Below are 21543 nucleotides of genomic sequence, written 5' to 3'. Positions count from 1 at the left end.
CTATCTATCTATCTATCTATCTATCTATCTATCTATCTATCTATCTATCTATCTAGATCTATATATTCAAACTATACAGCAGTACACCACACCTAACCACCAGTCGTCACTTTGGACAACTCCACAGACAGAACTCTCCTCTGTCTCGGCAGACAAAAACATTCTTGCCCCAGAAGGGGAAGATCAAGTCGACACGTACAGAAAACCCCCCCATTAAAAAGCAACAAACAACGACAACAACAATAACAACAGCAGCAGCAACAACAACAATTAAATGAGAAAAATAATGCCACAAAGGCTGATTACATCAAACACACTAAAAAATGCCCACGTCGTATTAATATTAATTTAGCCAGTAAAAACTGCAGAGTGCAAAAACATTATTAATTATATATGTATATACATATACAAGAAAGCCAAAGTTCCATCAAGTCTTTTTTTTTTTTTTTAGTAAGCTTTACAGCACTTGCAACACAATCAAGTCATATACGTGCCGAGGATAAGAGGTGTTGCAAGAGAGTAACAAACATAAAAAATAAGTAGGAGAGATAAGAGCGATAGAAAATAGATGTTTGATAGGAAAGAAGGAGCAAACCACACCACAGCACCCGCCAACCACCCACCAAGTCATGATCATTTGTCGGCACAACGCTGGCATACTCCATGACCTCACAGTTCTACTGACATAAACTACACGTATACAAGTTACACCTAACTACTGACATAAACTACACACACGTATACAAGTTACACCTAACTACTGACATAAACTACACACACGTATACAAGTTACACCTAACTACTGACGTAAACTACACACACGTATACAAGTTACACCTAACTACTGACATAAACTACACGTATACAAGTTACACCTAACTACTGACATAAACTACACGTATACAAGTTACACCTAACTACTGACATAAACTACACACACGTATACAAGTTACACCTAACTACTGACATAAACTACACGTATACAAGTTACACCTAACTACTGACATAAACTACACGTATACAAGTTACACCTAACTACTGACGTAAACTACACACACGTATACAAGTTACACCTAACTACTGACGTAAACTACACACACGTATACAAGTTACACCTAACTACTGACATAAACTACACGTATACAAGTTACACCTAACTACTGACATAAACTACACGTATACAAGTTACACCTAACTACTGACATAAACTACACACACGTATACAAGTTACACCTAACTACTGACATAAACTACACACACGTATACAAGTTACACCTAACTACTAACTGCAAAACAAACACTCTATGTTCTAGATTTTTCATCCTTGATCCAATCAGTTGCGGTTTTTTTTTCTTCTTTGATCCACAGTTGTTGTTTTTTCACCCTTGGCTCACCCAGTTGTTTTTTTCACCCTTGGCTCACCCAGTTGTTTTTTTCACCCTTGGCTCACCCAGTTGTTTTTTCACCCTTGGCTCACCCAGTTGTTTTTTCACCCTTGGCTCACCCAGTTGTTTTTTTCACCCTCGCGACTCCCCTTTTTTTATCCATGACTCACTCAGTTTTTGGGGGGTTTTATTTGAACCAATCAGTAGGGGTTTTTTTTTTCATCCTTTGTGACATGTGCTGCAAGGCGAATGTCCCAGTGGTAAGTTTACTTTTAGTAGAAGTTTTTCGGTGCTCGCAGCTGCATAAGGTCATATGAGCGCCAGAAGATTAGAGGTGTTACAAGAGAGTAACAAACATAAAAAAGAAAAAGGGGAGATAAGGACGATAGATGTTTGACAGGAAAGAAGAAGCAAACCACAGCAGAGCACCCGCCAACCACCCACGCAGTGGTAAAGTTTTTGCATTTTTCTATTCAAACAAAAAACGTCGATAAACATTAAAGGCACAACAAATTTTCTGTTTCCAAGAACTGTCAAGATATGATAGTGACCGAACTTTGGCGGCCATTTTCTTGCTAATTTTACCCCTGAAACCAGGCAACCCCAGCTCCTTCAATGGCAAAAATCTCCACTTCTATTCAAGTTAGATGGTTAGATTAGAAGTGTTACAAGAGAGTAACAAACACGAAAAAGAAGGAGGGGAGATAAAGATGATAGATGTTTGATAGGAAAGAAGGAGCAAACCACGTCAGAGCACCCGCCAACCACTCATAAAGACAGACAAACAACAAGACAAACAAATGGGACAGACAAAGAGACAAACAAACGGGACACATGCCCCAAAGAACTGACGAGAACAAACAAACGAAATGTTACAGACAGACAGACAGACAAACAAACGGGACACATGACCCAAAGAGCTGACGAGAACGCGTACCTGTCAATTCCATCATACGATTTATTCATGGTATTTGACTATGGCAAAAAAAAAAGAATAAAGTTATTAAAACAACTGTTATCAAAGAACCAGGAAGCCAACTTCACAGGCATGAACACACACACACATACGCACTCACGTACATACAGTATAAATACAACAGAAAAGACAATGATGATTTTTTTGTTAGAAATTAAAAACGCAGTCGTTAATCCAATGATTTTGGCGCACAACTGTTATGAACTTAAGGTCAGGCCATAAAAAATGTTGGAGAGATAGAAAGAGAGAGAGAGAGAGAGAGAGACAGAAAGACAGAGAGAGAGAGACGCAGAGTCCACAAAGAGTCAAGTTGCGTTAGCGTAAAACCGAACCCAAACCCTCTGGACCAGACCACCACAACTATAAGAACCGAACCCAAACCCTCTGGACCAGACCACCACAACTATAAGAACCGAGCCCAAACCCTCTGGACCAGACCACCACAACTATAAGAACCGAACCCAAACCCTCTAGACCAGACCACCACAACTATAAGAACCGAACTCAAACCCTCGGGACCAGACCACCACAACTATAAGAACCGAACCCAAACCCTCTAGACCAGACTATGACAGTAACACCTAGAAGAAGTACAACACACACACACACACGGGAGCGCGCACGCACACACGCATGCACACACACACGCTCGGGCACGCTGTATTCACTAACCACTCTCAGGCCTTTAAAAATAGAAAAGCCGTCAGAATCTGTCGTTTACGATGAAGGAAAAAATGAAATGTCCACGACCACGAGAAGCGGCCCGCTACAGCTAGGGTCAGCCACTCGGCTTCCCCGGGATACATATGTGGGCCAGGCGCGATAAAAACAAAACCCAACCATGAATGACACCCCCCTCCCCTCACTCCTCTTCCATCACACTCCCATTACCCCCCCCTCCCCCTCAACCAAGAGATGATTCAGATACCGCCCAGGAAACAGTAACTTTGTACTTAACCTGTCCCTGGGGTTATACACAGCCCGCATAATTTGACATCATTTGTCGCATAATTTCTGATTAGTTTCCTTTATCATTCTTTGATAAAAATAAAATTAACACAAACGCATAATTTCGCAATTTTGGGCTCAGTTTGTAAAATTATTTCATTTCAGAATTTTGCTTTGCATAAACCGCAGGGACAGACAACTTGCCACATCCTAGAGTAACTTACACACTGCAACACTAGTCGCTGGGGGGAGGGGGGGTTACTTTCTACAGGAGAGGAAGACAGAGAGAGGGGGAGAAGGAGGGAGAGAGAGAGAAAAAAAGAGGGAAAGAACAGATCCCCCACTACCAAGGCTATTGGATCAATAACAATGCAACGCCAAGTCTCATCCTACTTTGTCAAACGTCCCAACAACCGTCCCAAACTGGGACAGAGCAGAGTTCCAATCAACGATACCGTCCGCCAGCCCTTCACCTGTACTAAACCCCAAACTTGGAACATTATCGCGACCCCAGTGCTTTCTTGTCCTATCTCCATTTCAAAAAAATTTTTTTTTTTAAACAGTGACTTCTTCTTAATAATCTTAACCTCACTCTCCAGGGTGTCCAGCAATATTTCCTGAAAAAAATTTAGTAACCGAAACATTTTTTTTACTACCCAGCAAATGAAGCTCCGCACCAGCTCGGAAATAAAAGGGAGTTCATTAGCGCCATCAATAACATAGTAATATTACATATTTTTGTAATGAGCTGTTTTCACTGTTATTAAAAATGGATATACGACAAGAAGCGCTGAGGTCGTGAATTCTTTTACTGCAGTTTTTTTCATCAGTGGCATTGATCGCACACGTGTTCAGTGGTATTGATCGCACACGTGTTCAGTGGCATTGATCGCACACGTGTTCAACAAGTATTTTGTATGTCCAAATTCCAAACGTTCACAAAAAAGCAAAGGAAAAAGGGGTAGCCAACTACACAAAGGGGTAGCCAACTACACGTACAAATAGTTTAAAAAATGAAAACTGGTTTTTTTCCCCCTCTTCTGAAATTTTCCCCGGCTTAGTACATTTGAAAAGCTTGCCACTCTATATAATAATAACAACAATAATAATAATAATAGTAATAATAATAATAATAATAACAATAATCATAATAATAACGATACTGGCAATGCTTATATTAAGAATCCAATAAAATTAATGATGATGAAGATGATGATGACGATAACAATAGCAACAAGCACAATGAGCGAGAAGCGCCAAGTTTTGTGAAGTAAACATTTTGAAACCTTTCAATAAAAGACAATATTGAATAAATCAGCTGGGTTAAAAACCTCTAGAAGAACATTCTAAGAACAGAGAAAGAAAAAAACAACCAACCAACAAAACAGCCAGCAAGGGTAGGTAGGTAGGTAGGTAGGCAGTAGCCCCGGCCGGCGCGCCAGTCCTTGTCAGGAGAAATGCTGCGGCAGACGCCATGACCAGAAACTAGACACAAAATATATCATAACAAAAAACAACACACGTTTTTTTTTCTCACACTAAAACATGATTATTATTTCATTGAAAGAATGATCAACTGAGAACACAAACAGAAACTTGCCTACATGATAACAAAGATTTTAAAAAACAAACCACAAAAAACAACAACACCAGAGCACTCGTACCTAAAGAGTACAGACAAAACATTCCAAGAACCATGAGGGATATATTTTCATGCGCGATGCAATCAATCAACTCAATGAGGGGAAAAAAACTGACAAAAGAAAAAACAACAACCCAAAACAAAAGAATATAATGCCTCATGCCCCACCACTGGTCACATCAGAGAGAGAATAACTCACCATATAAGGGGGGAAAAGAAATGTGAGGAATCCTGGTGGAATCAGGCGCTCGGGAAAATAAGGAAATGTGAGAACATTGCATTTTACTTCCCATTTGGCAATTTGTACGGAATATTTATTTTTTGGGGCTCAACACCTTTTATGTGCTTTTAAAAACACATTGCTGTGTGGCTTTTTACTGGAAAAATTGTTGATTAAAGGCATGAAAATGTAAATTTACAGTTTCCAATGACTCTCAAACTTTGGGTCTCGCCAAAACTCTGGCGGCCATTGTCTCTCTAATTTTACTTCTGAAACCAAGTGACCTCACTTGCTTCAATTCGAAGTACCTCGACTTCTTTTGAAGATAGACGGATCATTTTTCATCGAAAACAACACAAATGAACAAGATTTTAGATGGTACCAAAAACCTCCATATGCCCACAAATTGACGAGCGCCGGCTTCCACCACGTTGCCACACAAATGTTCCAAAAATCAACCCAATCTAGTGAGAGTAAACAAAGTAAACATGACAAGTTCTCCAAGACAACAACAAAGTTTTGTACATTTTGTACAGCAGTCCAGCCCAAGTACAGACAAGCCAACTAGTCCTGGCAGACACACGCACGCACGCACGCACGGTGAATTAAGACAGAATCATGTAACAAAACTCCCCAGACATCAGGAGCCAGGTGGGCGATGGAGAGAAGAGAAGAGATGAGACGAGACATGCTTCATCTGCGGCGATGGAGAGAAGAGATGAGATGAGACTGCTTCACCTGCGGCGATGGACAGAAGAGATGAGATGAGACTGCTTTATCTGCGGCGATGGACAGAAGAGATGAGATGAGACTGCTTCATCTGCGGCGATGGACAGAAGAGATGAGATGAGACTGCTTTATCTGCGGCGATGGACAGAAGAGATGAGATGAGACTGCTTTATCTGCTGTTTGTTGTTGCCGTTGCTGTTGTTGTTATTGTTGTTGTGCCTTCAAGCCAGGGGGCCAGGGGGGGGGGGGAAGGGAGCGGGGGTTCGTCGCAGGAAATATGCACCTTCACTCCCGAAACACGAAGTCCGCAGCAAAAACTTGTAAAACATCTGAAACGAGAATTTGGTCCAACAAAAGTGAGGCTCAGACCAAATGGAAAAAAATACAAGGCCACGCTCACCCCGACCCTCTGTTCTTTGGTTTTTTCTTTTTTTTTTTTGTATACAAGTGGGAAAAACATACGGAGTTACCACTCAACTTAGCGGGATGTGAGGCCAGCCATTACAAAGACATTCCAAGTTGCTCCCTCGTTACGTTCCATGCATCGTAATTTGACCAGCTCTATCACATTCCATCCACGTCTCCACCAAACTCCCCATCAACAACTACCACACACCTTCCATCCACGTCTCCACCAAACTCCCCATCAACAACTACCACACACCTTCCAGCCACGCCAGGAATTTAAAACAACAAACACAAACAAACCCGCAAACTTTCCCTAACTGTATAGTCAAAGGTTAAAAAAACTCCCCAAAAACCTGCCAAATCTTTCAAAGTATTTTACCACTTTGCAGTCACCCAGCCAGCAGTACAAAATACCTCATCTGGTCGTATTTTTTAGAATAAGGACCGTTCACAAATGACGTCAGCTCAAAATTTGGCCAAAAATGACACCCCCCCAACCCAGTTGACGTCAACCAAAAATTACATGTACATTTAGAAAGACCTGTTCTCATCTCGCTTCAAGTAGTGTGTGCAAAGGGGAGACATCGGATCATTTTAGTTTTAAGGCAAAAAAATAAAAATAATATGGTCCAATTTAAGGATGTTAATTTTAGGCTTAGGAAAAGTGGTCTGTAATATTATTTCTTCGTTTCTATTCCATCCCCAACAAGCCATGGAAGAAAGCCACGGGGGCCCCTTCTAGGTCAACAAAGTGAAAGTTGATTTTTCATCTTAATTACTTTCGGTAGTTCGGAAATCTCCTTTTAATTTCTGGACAGCAAATTCCCTCAATTACAGCCCCGTACAAAAATTATACACAGTATAATCCACTTACATCGACAGCCGATGTATCCACATTTTGACATATCAACATGTTTTCCAATTACCAAATTTTCCTTCAAGATCTTCACTAAACAATTTCTCTTATACTGAGTTTTTTTCCGGCCCACTCTGCTTTATCGACATGCTTCCTGGGTACCTGGCCAAGTCCATGAACATAAATGGGGGGAAAAGCCACGCCAACGGTCAACGCATTAGTTGTTCATTAAGTCATTAAGTCCACATACCCGCCAAGAAGCCTATTGGACACAGCAGGCTTTAGTAGGTCATGTAGGGCCTACACAGTGTAGTCTCAACACAGGACACTGCCTCACAGACGGGAGCGTCTCGCGCGCTGGGCATCACCTTCCTACCCCCACTCCCGATCGCTCACCCAACATCCCATTCTCAGTGTGTCGCTGACAAGTGCCATGGTCAGTGAGTCAGTGCCTCGCCTTTCCATTCCCCCAGCCAGCGGCCACCAACAGGCCTTACAAAGATGCTTCAACAAAGTATGCGATGGTGTGTAGTGTGTGCTTGCGATGCTCGGTCTATGGTACTGTAACTCCAACATCCCCCCCCCCCCCCCCAAAACCGTGGGGAAAAAAGAATCCAGGGAAGCAACCAGCTTAAAAAAGTAGTGTTGTCTTTTTATCAACATTGAATCCACTTCCCAAAGCATGTCGACATAAGCGGATTTTACTGTAGCATCATTAGATTTTTGTCTTCTTGAAAAATTAACCCAAAAGTGGAACCCCCACCCCGCCTAGGTTGAGGAGTAGAGGAGAGTAGATATCCCAAGTGTGTGCACGACCACAGCTCATGGCATCCATCTAGATTTCCATGTCACACAAAACGTCGGGTCATTTCCCCCCTCCCCCTCCCCCTTGTAACAAAACGTCGGGTCATTTCCCCCCTCCCCCTCCCCCTTGTAACAAAACGTCGGGTCATTTCCCCCCTCCCCCTCCCTCTTGTAACAAAACGTCGGGTCATTTCCCCCCTCCCCCTCCCTCTTGTAACAAAACGTCGGGTCATTTCCCCCCTCCCCCTCCCTCTTGTAACAAAACGTCGAGACATTTCCCCCCTCCACCTCCCTCTTGGAACGCAAACGTGTCATGATCCCCCCTCCCCCTCCCTCTTGTAACAAAACGTCGGGTCATTTCCCCCCTCCCCCTCCCTATTGTAACAAAACGTTGTGTACCAACCCCCCCCCCCATCCTGCGGTGACCTTGACCTACCTCACGGGGAACACAAGACATGGGTGTGCGGCGGGCGCCCCCACTACTGCACGCTGCTCTCGCTGGTGTTGCGGCTCCGGGCCGGGGGTTCCTCGTCGTCAGGGCGCGACTCGCGCGGCCGCCCCTTGCCGAATATACTCTCGTTCCTGGAGGAGTCGGCCGGCCGGTTGGGCGGGTCCTTCACCGTGCGGGGCTTCAGGTTCAGCTTGGGCCGCTGCGCTAACGAGTCTGAGGGGGAAAATAATGTTCCTTGAATATTTTGGTGGGGGTTTTATGGTAAGTAAAAGTTCTACCCAGTCAGAGATGAGTTGGGAAGAAGACGTTGGCGACGGATTGGACACACTTTCAGGAAGTCAAGCAACTGCATAACAAGGAAAGTGTTAGATTGGAACCCACAGGGTAAAAGATCAAGAGGAAGACCACGTGGAACCTGGAGAAGAGTCACAGAAATGGTTGTTCAGAAAGTGGGAAGACATGGAGTGACATCAAGCGACTAGCCCAGGACAGGGAAAGGTGGAAAGTGTTTGTTCGTGGCCTATATCCTGGTCCAGGGTGAGAAAGGCAATGATGATGATGAAGAGTTCTACCACCTTTGCAGAACAATTAAGTCATAAAAGTGCCGTTTAGTACGAGTTTTACGGCACTTGCAACACAATAAGGTCATATAAGTGGCGAAGATTAGAGGTGTTACAAGAGAGTAACAAACACAAAAAAGAAGGAGGGAAGATAAAGATGATCGATTCTGATGTTTGATAGGAAAGAAGTAGCAAACCACACCAGAGCACCCGCCAACCACGTACAGTAAGAGTTTACAACACTTGCAGGGTTATGTTCTACCATATGACTTGCAACATGGAAAAAATAGTTGGTAGTTAACCTATCCTTACGTCGTGTTTTACTATCGTATCCATACAAAGTGGGGAACTCTGTGCCACCACTTAACCCTATCCACACATCATGTTTTACTATCGTTTCCATACAAAGTGGGGAACTCTGTGCCACCATTTAACCCTATCCGTACGTCGTGTTTTACTATCGTATCCATACAAAAGTGGGGAACTCTGTGCCACCATTTAACCCTATCCGTACGTCGTGTTTTACTATCGTATCCATACGACGTGGGGAACTCTGTGCCACCACTTAACCCTATCCGTACGTCGTGTTTTACTATCGTATCCATACGACGTGGGGAACTCTGTGCCACCACTTTCCAAAGAGGAAATTGACTCGTTAATCCGATCCGTGCGCTCTGCATGGCAGTCTGTCAAAATGATTTTTTGAGAAATATTGAAAGTTTCAAAGAGATCTTCGTGCTAGAAGTATTCTAAAATGTGAAGAATACAACCCCGGGGTTACAAAATAACCCTAGGGCATACGGAGAGGGTTAAAGATGGCTACTCTATCAGTCAAGTTACTTCTGAAAAGCACAAGGAGTGGGGGGAGACAACCACACCAGAGCATCCGCCAACCACCCCCCCCCCTTAACTACGCCTCAAACAACAACAACCAACAACAGCACCAACAAGAACCACCACCACCAACAAAATCAACAACAACAAAAACAGCCCCCACCACCACCACCAACAACAACAACAAAAACAACACCACCACCACCACCAACAACAAAAACAACCCCCACCACCACCAACAAAAACAACAATACCACCACCAACAACAACAACAAAAACACCACCACCACTCACCTGGCGAGGCCTCCCTAAACTCGGCTCCATTTCCTCCGCTGTCCTGCCTGCGTCGTCCGCCGCCGAATCCCCCCCTATCACCGCCCCGGTCCCCCATCCTATCTCCGCCACGATCGCTTCCCCTGCTCCCGTAGCCTCGGTCGTACCCTCTGTCATAGCCGCCGCGGTCATTGTCGAAGCCGCGGTCATAGCCCCCCCGCGTGCCTCCCCGGAAACCCCCAGCGCCCCGACCCCCGCCTCGTTGACCCCCGTAGTCCCCGTCGCGACCTCCCCAGCTGCCCCCGCCCCCACGGCCGCCACCGCGACCACCTGGGGAGAAATGGACAGGGAAATGTTAGATCAATACTCAATGTACTGTGTGCATTAGTTTTAGTAAGAGTTTTACGACACTTGCATCACAATAAGGTCATGTAGGTGCCGAAGATTAGAGAGGTTACAAGAAAGTAACAAACACAGAAAAGAAGGAGGGGAGATAAGGGCGATAGATGTGTGTGTGTGTGCCTTTCTTTTTTCGTAAGCGTTTTACAGCACTGGCGACGAATAGAGGTGTTACAACAGAGTAACAAACACAAAAAAGGAGGGGAGATAAAGACGATAGATGTTCGATAGAAAAGAAGGAGCAAACCACACCAGAGCACCCGCCAACCACCTGAAGACAATTGTACCAGGAAATAGTAGCTTTAGTTTTAGTAAGAGTTTTACTTGCAACACAATAAGGTCACATTTGTGTCGAATAGTAGAGATGTTACAAGAGAGTAACAAACACAAAAAAGAGGGAGGGATAAGGACGATAGATGTTTGATACTTACAGCAAAAACAAAACATATCTGTCATTGTCCCCTACAGCAAAAAACAAACACACACACACATCTGCCCTGCTCAACAAAAAGAGAAGAACAATGTTCTTTACCTCGGTCTCCGCCTCTTCCTCCTCGGAAACCCTGATTGCGATCTTTTTGCCGACCCGATGCAACGTCGACCCTGATATTTTTGTTTTCAAATAGCTGGCAAAGAAGAAAAAAAAAAGCATGATGAGATTCAATAATAGACGAAAACATTTCTTACCACACACAAATTTTAAAACTGTAAAAAGTTTTTTTCTATTTTTTAAAAACACTTTTTCTTTCCATCTTTCATTTTTCTGCACATTCAATCAGTGTTAAACACCAGGTCCTACTAAAGAATAAATTCATCGATCCACATTCCTAGTTGTTTTAACACGTCCGTGTTTTTACGCCCCCACCCACTAAACTCTGATCACGTGGGATCACCCACAATAAAGAAAGCTTTGCCATTATCTAGTCACGCTGCCAGCATATTCTTAAAGATCCCATGTTGTGATACGATGCTATAAATAAAATGCTCTCATTCCGACACCCCTTTTTCTCAAAATCGTAATGTGTACACCAACATTTTAATTATAACAAAATAACAACGAAATGGTTCGTTAATCTGACAGCAGAAATGATTTCTCCACCCAAAAACCATTGGGGAGCCAAGTTTCTCTTTAACACTCCGATTAATTACTGAGACATCGTTGCTTTTCTTACAGCATCTACTAGTGCGTGGTCCACTTTTACAAGTTTTTTCCTATATATATATATGTGGGTCATCCATATTTTGCCGACCTTTACAACCCCATAACTTTTTTAAAATTTATGAACAGATTCTTTTAATTCGAAAAGTGTAATTCTTAGAATTGAAAATTCTTTCTTAAGTACCAAATAAAAATGGGCTAAAGCGAATAATCAATTTTTCTTTTGCATTGCTACATTACCCACAACAACAGACACCCACAACAACAGACACCCACAACAACAGACACCAACATCACATCAACCACGCTGTTTCCACAACACACACGATCGACCAACCACGCTGAACTTACCGCGTTGTCGTACTGCAGCGCCTCTTTTACTGAGTTCAGGTCATCAAATTCTACATAACAAAATCCTGAAAGCAGAGAGAGAGAACAGTTGTTGAGTTGCTTCCGTTATAGTAGAAGTTTTACGGCGCTCGCAACTGCATAAGGTCATGTGAGCGCCAAGGGGTGGATGTCAACAGAGAAGTCCAAACGAGGAATCAGACTTACTCTGCTCACCTCTCTAGCATCAACAGCACAAAGTCTGCTTCGGCTATCAAGACACCCCGAAAATAACAGTTCACAAGAGAGTGACAAACATACAAAAGAAGAAGAGGGAAATGACGATAGTATGGATGAAGAAAAAAAAAAGCAGCAGTTCCCCCTATGTTGTTCCAGCACAGTATGAGCATGACATTGATAAATCAGCCCGTTTACAATTCTACTGTGCATAAGAACATGTTAGTACCCACCCACCCTTTTGGGTATGGGCAAAAGAGATCTTCAGTCAGTAGCACTGCCCTGGGGGGGGGGGGGGAAATTGTTTTAGTTAGTGAAGCACACAATCACAACCATACGGGTCACACCTTTAAGGAATGTTTGTTTGTTTGAGAGAAGAGAAGCACTTTGACCTTTGATTCGACACAACATCAGTGATTTCATTCTGGGAAAAAGCCAGACGGACAGACAGAAACAACGCATTGAACATCCTATGTGTGCCCACCAGCCTTTCCAGTCAATAACTTGAGAGAGAGAGAGAGAGAGCGTCCGTCCGCGAGAGAGAGAGAGAGAGAGAGAGAGAGAGACGGAGAGAGAGAGAGAGAGAGAGAGGGAGGGAGGGAGGGAGGGAGGGAGGGAGAGAGAGAGAGAGAGAGAGAGCAATAAAAATCATATTCTTTGGTGCATGCCGTCTTAAAAGCCGCCCTTCCAGAGGCAAATCGCGAACTATTTTAAGAAAAATCTAATGTTTTGATATCATATTGACCTCGAATCCAGCCTCACACACATATACACACGCACACATACACATACTTGTGCACACAAACACAAAGCTAGTTCTTGATCAAATTCCTAGCACTGTAATGTCCATTTTTCTCTGTCTTGTATTGCCAGTTTTCTTCTAGACTTTAATAAAAGGGGAGGGGGGGGGGGGGGGAAGAAACGACTCAGTGGGAAAAAGTGAAACATCGTGTTTGAGGCAATGCAATACTGATTTGTAATGATCTCACAGTCATGAAAAAAATTAGGCTTCGTTTCTTTGGTATAATGATTGTACTCTGTTAATGTGGAGATGTTTGGTGCACTTGGTACTCTTTTATTATCTGTCAAACATGGGGTGGCAGCCAGTTACCGACTTCAGTAATATTTGTAAATTATGTTAAATTGAAACAGCTGCCATTCTCTTAAACATTGACTGAGAGGTAAAAGTATGGTACCAAAATTCTCAGGAGACATAGGCCTTTCATATGAAACAGATGAATTTGACTTACAGCTACTTTGAAAATTTATTGTGTGGTACCTAGTATAATGCTAATATTTAATTGTTTTTTTTCATAAGTTTTTTTCTCTGTGAATGAATAGTTTTCTACTTTTGTATGTTACTTTGTAGTGGCATAGCCAAGATAACTGCTAAATTTCAAGTCTCTATCTCAATTCTAAGACCCCCATTGCTATGGAAACATGTTGCTCAACTTCGGAGGCCATTTTCTCCTTTTCGTGTTTCTCACCTGGCACAATTAAAAGTTCTGTATTTTCGTCAAATATGGTCATATTTACTTACTTGTGTTAAATTGTAGGGAAAAGGAGATCGTTTTTGTAAAAAATGTTTTGAAATTTCCTTCATATGACTGATATTGACCGGCCGGGACACAAATATGACATAGTCAAAACCAAAACAGCAGAACAAGGTCAAAACAAGACACTTACCTTTAAATGTATCAGTTTCTTTGTCACGAACCAAACGGACACTTTTCACCTGAGAGAAGAAGAGAAAGAAAAAATACCATGGAAAAAAAATAAAACAAAGTTTCAAAAAATCAAACTTGTTGTAAGAAAGTTTATAAGACTTTCAGTTGTTTTTTTATTCAACATTCAATACAGTAGGGTTTACAGTACGATCTGCTTTTTAGTTTTAGTTTTAGTAGAGGTTTTACGACACTCGCAACTGCATATATGGTCATATGAGCGCTAGAAGATTAGAGAGGTGTTACAAGAGAGTAACAAACATAAAAAAGAAGAAGGGGGAGATAAGGACGATAGATGTTTGATAGGAAAGAAGAAGCAAATCACACCACAGCACCCTCCAACCACCGACGTATGATCTGCAATGAAGAGCAGACAAGACAAACATGAATCATGGGCGAAGAAACATCTACACAAAACAAGAAACAGAAAAACAAACACGAACCACAAGCAAAACAGAACATCTAACACTGACAAACATGTTATATTGATGACACTGGATTTTTCAAGCAGTTAAACTGTGACTTTTGTTGGTAATTATGCTAGAACGGCAAGTGGTCTAGTAGACCTGCATGTGAGCCTCAACCAGATTGTCTGAAAATTTTGCGCACCCCCCCCCCAAAAAGCCTTTGTGGGTGTCATAAGGAAGGACATCCGAGTAACGAGCGACCACCCCAACAAACACAATAAAGAAGAGACCTAACCCTAACCCTACCCCCAAAAAGAACCTGCAACGGGCCTCATGTAAAAAGGACAAAACAAGTCCTAAATGAAAAAAAAATTTTAATTAAAAAATCACACCCCAAAACAAACAAGGAGCATATAGATCTAGATCTAGATCTATATGGCTTACATCTACATTGCTATAGGGTTTGATACAATAACACAATAGAATTGAAATATGAATCCTCCATATAGATCTAGATCTAGTAATCTAAATAAATCTAGATCTAGATCTTGTAGAACAAGTGAATAGGAATAGGCCTTGAACTAGAAATCCGCATCCGATTCCAAACAGAGGGACTCAGCTGAGTCTAGATTCTATATCTAAATAAATAAATAATTCACGCACCTGATGAAATGCTTATAATTTTTACCAATATTAATATTACAGCACAACCTATGATAGGGTTTGACACAATAGTGACAATAGAATTGGAATATGAATCCTCCATTGAGGTCTATAATGATCTATATAAATCTAAATCTAGATCTAGATTCTATTAGAACAAGAGAGTCAGACTTGAATGAATCCACACAATATGAACAATTGAATTAGTCAACAAACGAAATTCAAAATGGCCGCTCGAGCACGAAACTGAAAGTAGATAATTTAGGTTGTCGTCCTTTTTCGTATTCGCATTTCTACTTAGGTTCCAACAATTATGTCTGAAACGCCAACGTCAGCACGAAAACGAAAGTGCCGACGAAGCCGACAGGAGAAAAAGGGGTCGCTGGCAGTTGACCAAGCCTCGCACTACGCACATTGACTGATACAGGCGGGCCTAGCGATAGCATCGGCCGGTTCGCGATTGTCGGATTTCAGACAATTGTCGGCAAACATGCAGGTCTAAATACAGTAGGGTTTACAGTATGATCTGCTTTTTAGTTTTAGTAGAGGTTTTACGGCACTCGCAACTGCATATATGGTCATATGAGCGCCAGAAGATTAGAGAGGTGTTACAAGAGAGTAACAAACATAAAAAAGAAGAAGTGGGAGATAAGGAGATAAGGACGATAGATGTTTGATAGGAAAGAAGAAGCAAATCACATCACAGCACCCTCCAACCACCCACGTATGATATGCAATGAAGAGCAGACAAGACAAACATGAATCATGGGCGAAGAAACATCTACACAAAACAAGAAACAGAAAAACAAACACGAACCACAAGCAAAACAGAACATCTAACACTGACAAACATGTTATATTGATGACACTGGATTTTTCAAGCAGTTAAACTGTGACTTTTGTTGGTAATTATGCTAGAACAACAAGTGGTCTAGGCACGGGATCTTCAACGAATGGGGATTATAAACAGCAAGATCTTAGGCAGGGACTACCGCACCACCCTCTTTTTAGTTTTAGTAAGTGTTTTACGGCACTTGCAACACAATAAGGCCATAATATTTTTATAAGTGCCAAAGATTAGAGGTGTGTTACAAGAGAGAGCACAAAAAAGAAGGAAGAGAGATAAGGATGATCAGATGTTTGATAGGAAAGAAATAGCAAACCAGATCATACCAGAGCATCCGCCAACCACCCACCCACCAAACTCTGAGACCGTTGCGTTCAACACAAAGAAACAACTGTGGAAAAACTTACATTTTGGTCTTTGAAAATTGCTTCCAGATCTCCTTGGACAATGCCCTGTGGGAGGTTGCCTACGTAGACTGTGTACGGGGGTTCTGTTGGGAGCGGCTGACTGCCTCGAGAGTAGTTGCCTCCCCCGCGGCCCCCACCGCCACCGTAGCCTCTGTCGTAGCCTCCGCCACCTCCACCACCGTAGCCCCCGCCCCGCCGGTCGTAACCTCGGTCGTTACCGTAGCTCCTGTCGCCTCCATAGCCGCCGCGATCGTCATCGTCATCCCTGAAGAGAGAATTGATCAAATGAATAAAGCTGTGTCACACGGGAGTGGGCGCTATAGAAATGATCTTTATGATTATTAAATTATTATAATTCCAAGAGTGATATATTGTTAAGAGAGAGTAACTGTGTGTGGTTACGATCGTTGTATTTTAAGCGAGTTATGTCCCTTATATCAGTGTGTATCACGTGACCATCAAGGTGTGTTAATCACGGCAGTTCAGATTAAACTCTCGAGCGAGTAAGTCTCATGTGTTGTGTTGCAAATACTATATCATACCACTTATTTTTACACTACACACAATAAAAATGTACAAGTACTTGCACAAAAAAGAGCACAGTAAACAAAATTCAAGGTTTTAAAGCAAAACAACCTGTTTGTTTTATAGAACAGCTAAATCCAATTTCTGATTACCCATGACAGTGAAAAGAATCTAACAAGTTCAAACAAAGTTCAACGACGCAGTGCAAATGATCTACCGTTTCGATCCGGATCTGTTCTTTTAAAGTTTTGTAAGCACAAGAAATTATGCGCACTTACAAGAGATTAGACAATAGGACGCTCAGCTGCAAATGGAGTAGATCTAATTCGAGACTGCAAGGTTAGCAATGGACAATGTGAGGTGCAATCTAAGGGGGGAAGCTTGGAAATTGCCATGAAAACCGCACGCTACGCAAAATCATCATCAGGCCACAATACAATCACGATCAGATCATGCAGCGGGCATCCCCCTTGCGAGGTCAAACAAGATGGCTGTTACTACAAATATTGGCCAAAGGCGTTTAGTTGTCGTTCTCTAGCTAGCTATCCGCTTTTGTGTGAAGATCAATCTTTGTCTCTTCTCATTAGCAGCCAAAATTGGGGGCATTCGGGTAATATTTTACAGTTTTCCATCTTACTGAATAAGAAGTTAAAAAAGGAAGTGGCTATTCTCACCCGTCACCCGGGGTGAGAATAGAAATACGATCGACCTCTCACCTCGGGTGAAACTTGCCACCGTAGGCTATTCTCACCCGGTGTGAAACAAGACCTGTTTTTCCTAATTTCGGAATACTTTCTATCGATGTGGATGATCAAATGGATAAAGGCAAAGAAAAGATTACGTTAAGTTATAGCACAAAAGTAAGCTAATTTGATTGTCTACAAAGATGCTATGGCTATTTCACTTTTCGAATCGAGCCGAACTACAGGGGTCGCCATTTTGTTTTGCCCGGAAGTTCTCGCAAGATCTACTCCTCCCCTCTTCTCTCTCTCTGTCTCTTTCTGAATACTGTCTATCGGTGTGGACGATCAAATTGACCAAAACAAAGTAAAAAAAAATGATGTTAAAACAAAAGTAAATTATAAATTTGGTCCTCTACAAAGATGCTACGGCTATTTAACTTTTCGAATCGAGCCATTTTGTTTTGCCCGAAAGTTCTCGCGCTACTCCTCTCTCTCTCTCTCTCTCGACTGCCCACAGACAAAATTGTACGCTTTTAGTAGGCTAACAAATGTAATGGAACGTTTGTTCACGGCACAGAATTCTACAATTTTTCTGTTACCATAGTGTAGAATTCTGTGGTTTAGGGTGAACGCAAAATTGGTTGGCCTAGATCGAGGCTATAACAGTGAACGGACACCGGGTGAGAATAGCCAAAAGACTCGCCAGCGCTATTCTCACCCGGGGTGAGAATAGAGGTGGCCTTAAAAAATAACAGTGCTGATTCGCAAGCTCTGAATGTGTAACCGACCAATCTTCTTTTCTTCAATAAACACTCAACTGTCATCGAAGATTCTGAAAATTTTCTCATTCACTGAATGGTGAATGCATAAATTTCCCAAACGAATGTGTAGGCTATTGATACTTGTGATACATTCGGCTCACACTAAAAACAGTGCTATAAATTAAGATGTTCCCAGTTACCCTCGGCTGAGACGAGTCTACCGCATTTTTTATTGGCCGGCACTATTTCTCCGAACGTTCGGGAAAATAAAGCTGGGCACTATTTCTCCGAACACTCTGAAATATCATCCTTTCCCGCAAATTTCGGATATTATATAGATCTATAATTATAGTATGGGCCTACCAAAGATTGTTCGTATACAATATGGTTCAATCGGTCCAAAAAATGTCCGCCGTAAATATTTATATAAAAAAATGCTACAATTCCAAACAGTTTTTCGCTATAGATATGACGTGTTGCCTATGAAGGGTGCTGCTCTTAAACGTAATGTGTTGTGTTCACTCGTGTGCTGTCTAGATTTAGATCTACGGAGGGTTAAACGACACATAGAACTGGCATCTGCGTTTGTCACTGCTGGAACCAATGTACTGACACTGGCAAGCCCCTTAATGTGTGTGATTCCATAATTTACATGTAATATCCTGTACTTTTTTTTAAATTACGCACATTTAGGGTTAAAACTGCCAATCTTTTTCGGACAGGTGGACACACGCCCTTATTTGTTAATGTTTTTTGTTGTTTATGGGCTGTTCTAATTTTTATTTCTTTCTGTTGTGAAACCTTTCTTTTTCACGTTTTTACACTCATCTAAAAATGTCATCTAGACTAGCTGTTGAAAATTGAAATAGATATAGACCCAAAAATTTGCTCCTGTGTGTGTGTGTGTGTGTGTGTGTGTGTGTGTGTGTATGTGCGTGTTTGAGTGTGTCTGTGTGTGGTAGTAAGTGGAGAGTGAGGAGTGTGTGTGTGTGTGTTTGTTTGTTTTTCGGGCTTTATTTCAGCCTTTATTCAGTAACAGTTCAAAGTATACAAAAATAGAAACACAGGATCCATTCACTCCAGGACTCATGAGTCGTTCGTCTCTTTCAGTTTCACTCTTTCATTCAATTCCCGTGTTCTCTCCCGCAGCTCATCCCCGTCCGCATGACTTTCATACCCCACCCCATCCCTCCAGGCACACACAAAGAAAATCTCACTTTGTTCCCTGCGAACCATGGACAATAATATAGGCAAAACACCGCCTGTGCTGCATTCCTTTTGTTCATGAGCTGTGGACCAGGCCAGGGGTGGTCGGTGTCGTCGTCTTGTAGTTGCTGTCGCCTGTGGATACACTCGCACATTCTTCCTTTCACCCGCTTTCACTCACACTGTCTCTCCATCCACAGTTCAGCTCGTCATACGTTCAAAAGTTGCCCACTAGTTATGTTTAGTTAGTGTGTGTACATGTGCATGATGGTGGTGGGTGTGTGGTGGGTGTTACTACTGAAGGTTGTCTGTAGGCGGGCTTGCCATGCGGTACGTGTTCCTTCCCAGATCAGAGGCAGAATGAAAGTTGGCGCCGAACTCTCGCAATAAATAGGCAAAAAATCACGAGACCGGAAGCCGGAAACCGTTCGGAGAAATAAAGATCGGCACTATTTCTCCGAACGTTCGGAGAAATAGTCACTTCGTTTTTTATTTTGCATTGCCAGCCAGCGCAGCAGGAGCGAGTGCTGCTTTTTTGTGCTACAAGAATTAATTAGAATTATAAAAGATCTAGAATCTAGATCTAGGGAAAGACTTCCGTAACGAGCTACCACCCCAACAAATACAATAAAGAAGAGACCTAACCCTACCCCTTACCTCTACTCCCACCCCAAACTAACCCTCTATCCGACTCTTGACTTGACTCGGTTTCATAGTGGTCACTCGTTACAGAATTCCTCCCAGATCTAGCCAACACCAATGTGACAAGGGCTCTTTTTGAACAGGATAACAAAAACACTATAAGCCTAATAATGAGAAAACCCAGTACAAACATGGTAAATCCAGCTAAAATATGATTGGACTAACTGTCAATGCCATCAATCAGTTCAATCATGAGTCTGCTGTGGACCAAGGACGCTCTATAATTCTATATTCTCAAGCAGAGGGAATTTCAGGTGCAGAGTTAAATGCAACTTTTTAAATTTCAGGTTTATTCTAGGGCTTGCAATACAATTTCTAACACGTCTCACAGACTTTATAAGTTCGTTTCGGATAAGACTAATAATGAAAAACCACGCTGTTGCAATACCATGCTGAAAGTACAAAAGCAACGCACAAGTTTGAGATCTGTGCGGTTTCAACTTTTAGTCTTGAGTGAGCAAGATGTTTGTGTTTGCACCTCCTGAACAAATGTCTACGCATTCGACTACATATGCCATAGGGAGAGTAAGAAAGATGTTTCCATTGTTTGCAGTAACATTGCATAAACCAAATGAATTACCCATTGTAATCGCCCCGGGGACGATTCCTTCCATATCCGCGATTGTCGTCAAAGTCAGCCATTTTGAATGGAAAAGGTCTGCTTCGGTTTCCGGTTCAGTAGGACATGCGCACTGCGAACCAAGGTCTACTAGCCAAAATGTACAGTTGTGATGAGTTCAAGTTATAGTCCATCAACTTATGGTCCACAAAAATAGCACAAGGGAGCTATCCCGAAAATAAATGCTGTTTTGAGAGAAACGAAGGTAAAGTTTTTGCCCCTTGTTCAGTTTCTTTAAAAGACAAGGAGAGCTTTCTCTATAACCAAGCAACATTTACACCAATGAAACCAAACTTCTCCAATAGGTATGGCAGTGCCCACTTTTGGTGTAGGGTAGGTCAAGATTTGTGGAAACCCCCGAAATCTGAGTTAGTCCGCTTGTCCACTTAAAAACGACCGTATAAGCTTCATAATATTTTTTTAAAATAATAAAATGTACAGTGTACTCCTACTTCCGTGTCTGCTCGCTATTCTGTTAGATCTACGTCATTAAGCTGTTTGGCCGTGTTATCTCGCCTCATTGTTGTTTCTTCATCACCATCATCCTTTAAAAAGCAGAGTGGTTTTATTTTAGTAAGGTTTTACGGCGCTCGCAACTGAGGGTCATAGTAGCGCCGGAAGCAGAGAGGGTATAAGGAGAGTCTTAACTGACTTATAGACAAAACGTATGATAAAAAAAACATTTACAATTTGGTTTATGAAATCAGCCCAACGTTTCCCTCGAAGGCTTCCCCGGGAGCAACTGAGAGAAGACTAATGTGCCGTAGTACCAATTAGGAAAGGAGGTCTTC

General features: G+C 42.2%; 1 protein-coding gene across 1 annotated transcript; it reads right to left on the bottom strand.

Annotated features, from left to right (window-relative positions):
* Positions 1-6107: 6107 nt before the first annotated feature.
* LOC101849519 (eukaryotic translation initiation factor 4H) lies at positions 6108-20819 on the bottom strand. The gene is made up of 8 exons (XM_005113182.3): positions 20714-20819; positions 16257-16521; positions 13895-13943; positions 11996-12060; positions 11018-11111; positions 10108-10416; positions 8405-8632; positions 6108-6229 (listed from the first exon to the last, which is right to left on the bottom strand). The coding sequence occupies exons 1-7, from the start codon at positions 20773-20775 to the stop codon at positions 8448-8450; spliced, it is 1029 nt and encodes a 342-aa protein (XP_005113239.1). The 5' UTR covers positions 20776-20819; the 3' UTR covers positions 6108-6229; positions 8405-8447.
* Between the last annotated feature and the right edge of the window lie 724 nt (positions 20820-21543).

This window comes from Aplysia californica, unplaced genomic scaffold (assembly GCF_000002075.1).
Source record: "Aplysia californica isolate F4 #8 unplaced genomic scaffold, AplCal3.0 scaffold01685, whole genome shotgun sequence".
In the NCBI taxonomy this organism is placed as follows: domain Eukaryota; kingdom Metazoa; phylum Mollusca; class Gastropoda; order Aplysiida; family Aplysiidae; genus Aplysia; species Aplysia californica.
The sequence above is the reverse complement of the archived record's forward strand: the minus strand, read 5'-3'. Positions and strand labels throughout refer to the sequence as shown.

Bases quoted from the DNA above. Each gene is read 5' to 3' on its own strand.
- LOC101849519 (XM_005113182.3), bottom strand. From the start codon at position 20,775: ATGGCTGACTTTGACGACAATCGCGGATATGGAAGGAATCGTCCCCGG. The intron at 16,522-20,713 runs GTAATTCATTTG...TTCTCTCTTCAG, and splicing joins CCCCGGGGCGATTACAATGG to GGATGACGATGACGATCGCG. The intron at 13,944-16,256 runs GTAAGTTTTTCC...TTCTTCTCTCAG, and splicing joins CAATTTTCAAAGACCAAAAT to GTGAAAAGTGTCCGTTTGGT.